Here is an 8,333-nt window from a genome sequence, read left to right as displayed (position 1 = left end):
CACAACAAGCCCACGCAACGCTACAGCCTTGGGGCAGAGTGGCTGGAAAGCTGCCCAGAGGAAAAAGACCTGGGGGTACTGGTTGACAGCTGGATGAATATGAGCCCACAGTGAGCCCAGGTGGCCAAGAGGGCCAACAGCATCCTGGCTTGTATCAGAAATGGTGTGGCCAGCAGGAGAAGGGAAGTGATCGTGCCCCTGCATTCCGCGCTGGTGAGGCCACCCCTAGAGTCCTGTGTTCAGTTTTGGGCCCCTCACTGCAAGAAGGATATTGAGTTGCTGGAGTGTGTCTAGAGAAGTGCAACAAAGCTGGTGAGGGGTCTGGAGCACAAGTCTGATGAGGAGCGGCTGAGGGGACTGGGATTGTTTAGTCTGGAGAAGAGGAGGCTGAGGGGAGGCCTTATCGCCCTCTACAACTGCCTGACAGGAGGATGTAGTGAGGTGGGTGTTGGTCTCTTCTCCCAGGTAACAAGTGAAAGGACAAGAGGAAATGTCCTCAAGTTGCACCAGGGGAGGTTTAGGTTGAACATTAAGAAAAATTTCTTCACCAAAAGGGTTGTTAAGCATTGGAACGGGCTGTCCAGGGAAATGGCCAAGTCCCTATCCCTGGAGGTATTTAGCAGACGGGCAGATGAGGTGCTTAGGGACATGGTTTAGTGGTGAGATGGCATTGTTAGGTTAACGGTTGGACTTGATGATCTTAAAGGTCTTTTCCAACCTAAGTGATTCTATGATTCTATGTAAAATTGATATTTTGAATTGCTAAGTGGATATAAAAGTAGATGGTAAAAAAGAAAGATTTTTTTTCTTTGGGTGGCCTTGAAAGTAAAGATATTGATGGAATGATATACAGTCTTAATAGTCTTTATTTAATTATGAAGACTAATAAAATTTTACTATAGAGCAAAAGACATTATTGCCTGATTTCTTATAGCACTCTGACTTGATTTTTGTGGCTTGATATAAATAGAAAACTAATTGTCCAAATAATTTATAAATGTTAGATTTATAAATTGAAAAAAATTATGTAGGCACTATATATATATGCACAAATATATGTAAAGTATAATACAAAATATACAGAAATACATTTTGTTTTAAAATGTTCTATGCATATTAGTAAATTTAATTACTTGCTTGTGTTAACTGCTGCAGTTTTCATGTGGAGTTGTAATTCAGGGTTTTCAATCAGCTCCTTAACTCCAGGGCCAACTGCCAGATCAGTGAAGTTAAATGGTTTCTTTTTACAAAGGTTTTGACAGTGGCAAGTCTCAGTAAACTGTAACTGTTCTCTAGGCACTGTTTATATTTTGAAAGGAAAGTCTGAACAAACAACTTAGAGTTAATTGCTGTAAAAATTCTTACTTTCATGGTTATTACGCAGAGTTCTTGTTAATTGTTTAAATACTTGAAATGCTTTCCTACCTTCAGATGGAACTCAGCACATTTTCAAAGTAGTGCTTTCAGGCTCTTGGGAGATTTGAAAAAAAATGTTATTGTATTTAGCAAAATCAAATACTGTTTTCCAGATTGGAGCTCAGTTACACGTTTGGATTGTTGTGCTTGCTGTCAGGTGATTGTGAACAAAGTACAGGCTAAATATATCAGCAGGTGGTTACTGTTCTTACAGATTCAAGTTTAAAAAAAAAAAAAAAAGTACATAAACACTAAGTAAATTTAATTTTTGTACTGGGTGCAGGTGCCCAGGCACTGGCAGTGGGAGGCTGCAGGGCGGCCTCTGAGGAGAGGCGGGGGCTGCCCGGTGCCAGCCATGGCTGGTTCCAGCCGGCTCCAACCCGCCCGCCCCAGGGCACGGCTGAGCCCCGCGGCCAAGATGGTGGCACCTCTGGGAAAGCGTTTTTAAGAAAAGGGAAAAACACTGTGTAGCAGCTGAGAGAGAGAGAGAGAGAGGAGTGAGGAAAGAAATGTGAGAAACAACCCCGCAACCACCAAGGTCAGTGAAGAAGGAGGTGGTGCTCCAAGGGAGGGAGCCAAAACAAAACCAACCAACCAAACAAATAAAAAAGAAAACCACCCACTCCCCTCCCTAAATAAAAACCTCAGCCACCTCAAAACCGTGTGCTTGAGGTTGACTGTAGCCCTTAGCTCATCACATAATCCAGCTATATAAAGATGTGTAAGAAATAATAGTGCTTCTTTGTATTCTTAAAGGCGAAAGCTGCTTTTGTTACCTGTAGATGGAAGACTTCTGAAAATGAAATCTCTCTTTTGTTCCAGTCATTGCAAAATTTGCCTTTACTTATACATTTTGTTGTACATGGGCTTTCCTTTGCAAAGCTGCTCTTTGTATAAGTGCAAAAGCATCAATCAGCAGGTTTTCTGTGTCATTTAGTTAGCTTCATCCACAGTTTAAGGGTCCAAATTTTTGCCATGGGACATGTGATTGTGCCCCTGTACTCTGCTCCGGTGAGACACCACCTGGAGCAGTGCGTCCAGCTCTGGAGCCCTCAGCACAAGGAAGGATATGGAACTGTTGGAGTGGAACCAGAGGAGGCCTACAAAAATGACCCGAGGGCTGGAGCACCTCTCCTATAAGGACAGGCTGAGAGTGTTGGGCTTGTTCAGCCTGGAGAAGAGAAGGCTGCGGGGAGACCTGATTGCGGCCTTTCAGTACCTAAAGGGGGCCTATAGAAAGATGGGGAAAATCTTTTTAGTAGAGCCAGCTGTAACAGGACAAGGAGTAATGATTTTAAACTAAAACAGGGTAGGTTTAGGCTGGATATAAGGAAGGAATTCTTTACAATGAGGGTGGTGAAACACTGGAACAGATTGCCCAGAGAGGTAGTGGAGACCCCATCCCTGGAAGCATTCAAGACCAGGTTGGATGGGGCTCTGAGCAACCTGATCTAGTTAGCGGTGTCCCTGCTCACTGCAGGGGGGTCGGACTAGATGACCTCTAGGGGTCCCTTCCAACCCAAAACATTCTATGATTCTACGTCCATTACCAGGCAACATGGTGGTTTACTTTGTCTTCTTGATGTCTGTGGAGTTGTGGGGGGTAGTTTCTTTTGGGATTTGTTTTATTATCTTGGTGTGTTTGTTATTTGCCACATCTGTGTTCTGGCATGGTGTATTTTATCTTCCTTGAGAATGCTTTTCATATACTTTTTAATCATCCTTTTTGAAAACTTTTAATTCATCTGTTTTAATTACATGGCACTTCCTTTCACCTTAACTCAAACACTGTATTCTAAGTGAAACCTCATAGTGTTCTGAACAGGACTTAGCCAGGTAGAAGTTACCAGCCGTACTCATCATGAGACATTCACGTATTTGAGACAGGTTGAGAACCTCACATATGGCTTCAGTTATAGTGTGCAAAAAGCCTTCTAATGAAAACTACTGTGACCTTTTCTTTTAAATAATTATGCTAGTAAGAAAGATTTGAGTGAGCCTACATGGCTTGTAATGTTCCAGAAGGAAATGGGAAAATTCCTCATTCAAGTCTTTCGTCTGTGTTCATTCTTTTTGAAGATTACCTGGAAATACATATAATATGCAGGCTTTTATTTGGAACAGAGTATTTCATTGTAAAGGACCATTTCTGTCCCTTATTGAATGGGAAGGCATGCAATGCAAATATTTAGGGCATTTAAAAAAAAAAAAAAAGAAAAAAATGTCTGTTACAGAGTGTCTTCTTGGTACTTAAATATCTTCAACTCTGCAGAAGTACTGCTACATACTGGAGAAATGCAGATAGTAATGAACTAAAATAGATTGCTTGAGAGAGTTGTGGAAAGGTCTAAGCAAAAGCCAAGACTGAGGAATGATAGGAATTACATTCTTCTTCCTTTTCAGAATTGTGGTGTGATTTGGACTAAGGAAGAAATGACACCAAATTATCTATCCTAGTTTTGCCTATAAATTGGACTATCCCTTCTTAACAAAGCCAGTTTTACTGCTATTTTTCCTCCATGTCAGTTAATGACTACTAACCTTTTAGAGGGCAAAAGTACAATAAAATAGAAAGATGAATAAGCAAGATTTGATGGATTAGTTTCTTCAATACAGGTTAATCACTAACTCACATCTATTGTTCACCTTTTCTAGAAAGTACTAAATGCTTCTTTCACATTACGTTTTATAAGGGATGTTTTAAACCTCTGTGCTTGATTTCTTAGCTTACAGCACTTGGATCATTTACAGGTTTTCTGTTTTTTAATAGGTTGAGTCTACACAAAGTATGATTCGGATTTTGGGCCTTTCAGCTACATTACCCAATTATCTTGATGTTGCTACGTTTCTGCACGTCAATCCCTGCATTGGACTATTCTACTTTGATGGCCGTTTCCGACCTGTACCGCTGGGGCAAACCTTTATAGGAATTAAGACAACCAATAAGGTAAAGAATCATGAATGCCAAAGAAAGGGTTGCTGTTCGTTTTGATAATGTTTCACATATGTACATGTAGAGGGTACTGAGGTTTTTTTATGCTACAGGTTTTTTATGAAGCATACTTTCTTCTGTATAAAGATATACATAATTGAAAAGTGCTATAAGAATCGCATTTCATCAGTTTACAGTACTTGTAAATAGGCCTTATTGCAATTGGATACAATGGTACCTAGTTTTGCATTGCCTCCACTTCGCTACTGTTTTGCTTGACTAAGGAGAAATCATCACCCCCAGCCGCAGGGTCACTGTAGCAGCTTATTATTCTGCCCTTCTCCTTTCACTTTCCCATTTTACTAGAAACAGTGGTGCTTCTTTGGCTATAAGGACACATGAGGAATGTTGTAAGAAAAATATTATATATATAAATATAACGTGCATTAATGCTAGTTGGATACAAGTTATTTAATGGCTTAGCGTGCTAAGGTTTTAATCAATATCATATGTGCACATCTGATAGAAAACACATTAAAGTAGTTCCTAAATAAGCTTCTTTACTCTTTGTGCTCTTGTCCATTTTGGGAAGCATTAAGGCTGCCATCAGGTATAATACTCTCATTAAAAATCATAAGTACACTGACACTTGACATGTAAATTATAATTCTTGTTTTGATAAAGGAATTAACACAAACAGTTTTCCATAAGATTTCCTATGCATCTCACTAGCTGATTTTTAAAAGCTTATATAGCTCAACTTTTAGAAAATCTTATTCTGCTGTGATTTAATTTAATAGAAACCAAAACATTTTCAATCAAGTTATTTTCATAGCTTAATCAATAATAGCATTTTTTTTTCTTTTTTATAAAAATGGACATTGCCTTTCTTATTAGGGTATTTAAATAGTTCATTCCATCTGTAGTGCAGGAAGGAAACTTATCTTACAACTGTAGGGAGCCATTTCAAGTCTGTACACACAAGAATAGTTTACCATATGGTGCTTACCATGATTTGCATATTTTAACCTTCATTAATTGTTTCAAGTGCCTTCACTGTTATTTGCTGTTGCTTTTCTTTAATCTTTTCCTGATACTTGATTTGAATATATAGTTTATTTCCACCGTATGGTAAGAAAAAAGGAAAGACTCAGTTTCTTCATACTGACTTTAGAACGCATTTGTGATTTAAAAATCAAAGAAATATTGAAATTATCCTATAAAGTTTGAAATTATTAAAAAAAAAAAAAAAGCCCAGTAAGTTTTCTAAAAAAACCCATGAGGACATGAGGAAATATTAGGAGGTAGTAGTTGTTCTGAAATATAAGTACCGAGTAGACAAAGACAACTGTTTTGGTAATAACTCAACCAGGAGTTTGTCATTACAGATTTCAGAGAGTAAAACATGTTTTGCAGTCGGTACTCTATACAGGGAATGAAAAACATTAAGCCTCTTTGAGAAAGTATTCTATTCAGGATAATGCTAATTCTAAAGCTGCCAAATTATTGCCAATACCAACATCCTTCTGCTCTACAAGAGAGGAGGAAAGCAATGTAAGAACCGCCAGAATCACAAGCACTTCTTGCAGAACATCAGCAAGCGCAATAAATGCTATGTCTATAATCCACACTGATGAGTTGCAACGAGATAGAAGGCTGTTACTTCATTTTAGGTAGATGCTTTCTGACATTGTTCATCCAAAAAAAACTCCCAAAAAATTTGGAACTGATTAGTGATTTGCTGAATCACATGCAAACTGTAGGCAAGCTTTCAAAGGCAAAGACAGCATGGTGTATTTATTATGCATAGAAGTTAGCCAGGAAAGGTCTTAAAACTCTGTACACTGAAACTCTTAGAGCATATGGAACCAAGACTAAAGTTTGGCTTCTTTACCTGGAAGTCTGTTAATGTCAGATATTTTTCTTTCATGTCAGTTACTTTTCTTTATGCATGTTTTCCTCTTTAGGTATAAATGCAAAGAATACATAAAGTTGCATTTGTATGTATATGTGTGTGTGTATATATATGTCCACATTTATATTTATCCACTGCCTATATACATTTCTCTGTAATTATTTTCACTTGGTATTATTTGAAAAAATAATTAATTAAAATGCTAACGTCTCATTTTCAGAGTAATTAGACTGGCTACTTGTCTCTTGCACACATGTCCATATTGTCTCATCTTTTTATTACTATGCTTGTATGATGCCAAATATGAGCATTCTCTTCTTCTTCTAAAGCTGTTTTAAAGCTATGGTTTTCAACTTTCAGCTATTCTAGATAACTCCAAGTACTAAATTTCCATTTTAGAATTCTTACATGCTTTGCTCTTCTAAAGCATTTCTTTGTGTCAAAAAATTTGGTTATAAAACAACTGTCTTCTTTCCGCCCATGAATGCACAAAGAATGGAGTGATTGTTCTGATTTTGAACTTCATTTATTTATTTTGATTTGTCACAGCCTTAATACTGAGATGCATTCGAGTAGGTATATGCTACTTAAATTGTAATACATTAAAGAAATTGGGGAAAAAAAAATCTTTAGAGTAGCTTGAAGAATACTTTTTCAGCTTAACTGAACTCTTTATTTCGGAACCTTCCTGAAATATTTTATTTATCCGTAATTGGAAACTCTGTACATGGTACTCCCACTGTTCCCTGCGCATAAACCAACTATGAAGAAATTTCTATGTCAAAAAAGCTGACAATCAGTAATTTCCTGGGTATGTATATCTGCAATGTAAAAACTATTTGTATAGTACCAAATGGAAAGAATTAATGTTAGATAAGATGATGTATTAAATGATCAATATCCTGTAGAAGTAAGATTCCTTAATATGAAAAAGAAATATTAAAGAATAGAACTGGGTTAGGTCTCTTTCCTCATTTAAAAAACCCAACAACATCATGTAATAAGTTTTCTATCCACTGCCCTTACTTGTATTTTATCTACTTATTTTCATGTCCTATTTGTGAATTTAAGAATACCAAAAAGATACTGTTAGGAATGGGAATCAGTATATTATCAATTTAAAATTGCATAATAACTTTTTTCCCATGGGTCACTGTAAATTGTTTGATATTTAGAAAATATATAAAGATATAAATGGTTTTTATATGAGGTATGATGTTTGTTTTTCAGGTGCAGCAGCTGAATCATATGGATGAAGTATGTTATGAAAATGTGCTGAAGCAAATAATGGCTGGACACCAGGTATTTATTTTTTGTTTCAGTTGGCATTCAGAACACATATCAAGAAATTAGACTTGATCATCATAACGATGTATTAAGAAATATTTTTAATTTTATTATTTATTATTAATTTTGAGATTTGCCACCTCAGTGTTGATCTCTAATCTTGAAAACACTTTATAGAAACAGCATGCAAGAAAATCTAAACTGGCTGAAAATGTTAGTTCCTAGCTAAGGTGAAAATTCCTGCTACTTTCTATATCCCTTAAAGTAATTAATGTATATTTATATCACTTTTTTAAAATGACAAGGCAAAGTAGGTCAGTACTTTAGAGACCTTAGACTTAGGTACAATTAATGATTAAGAAAAGAAAAAATATAGCACATAGTTGTTATTCTTAGCCTTTCCCATATCTTTCAAATTCTAGCATCTCCTGTTAGAGATGAGGGATGAGAATTATGCAGAGTGTTCAAGGCATGGTGCACAAGAGCTCAGCATCTGTCATTTGAAATATCCTGGGGTTTGTGGTTTTGTTTTCTTTTTAAATGAAGTAATCCATCATTTTGCTTTACAACAGAGGTTTCTGCAGTGAATTTTCGAGTTTGATATTCCCCTCCACTAAGATGGTGGGCTTACCTCATTTGCCTGAATGGTTTATCGTTCTGTTATTGTTGTGCTCCTGAATCACCCACACACAACGTCTTGTTTTTGCATGTACAGCAGCATGAGCAGCAGTAGTTGCAGCAGGTGTGGCACCTGTTCAGAGCAGGGACAAAAGCTAGTGCAGT

General features: G+C 37.0%; 1 protein-coding gene across 1 annotated transcript in view; it reads left to right on the top strand.

The window, feature by feature from the left end:
• ASCC3 (activating signal cointegrator 1 complex subunit 3) overlaps positions 1-8,333 on the top strand; it is a 261,873-nt gene that overhangs the window by 98,306 nt on the left and 155,234 nt on the right. Inside the window, exons 11-12 of the mRNA XM_035888780.1 lie at positions 4,187-4,363; positions 7,494-7,565. Coding sequence (XP_035744673.1) covers positions 4,187-4,363; positions 7,494-7,565 — 249 coding nt within the window. The remainder of the gene's footprint in view (positions 1-4,186; positions 4,364-7,493; positions 7,566-8,333) is intronic.

Source organism: Egretta garzetta, unplaced genomic scaffold, assembly GCF_000687185.1.
Source record: "Egretta garzetta isolate BGI_Z169 unplaced genomic scaffold, ASM68718v1 scaffold231, whole genome shotgun sequence".
Taxonomy (NCBI): Eukaryota; Metazoa; Chordata; class Aves; order Pelecaniformes; family Ardeidae; genus Egretta; species Egretta garzetta.
The sequence above is the reverse complement of the archived record's forward strand: the minus strand, read 5'-3'. Positions and strand labels throughout refer to the sequence as shown.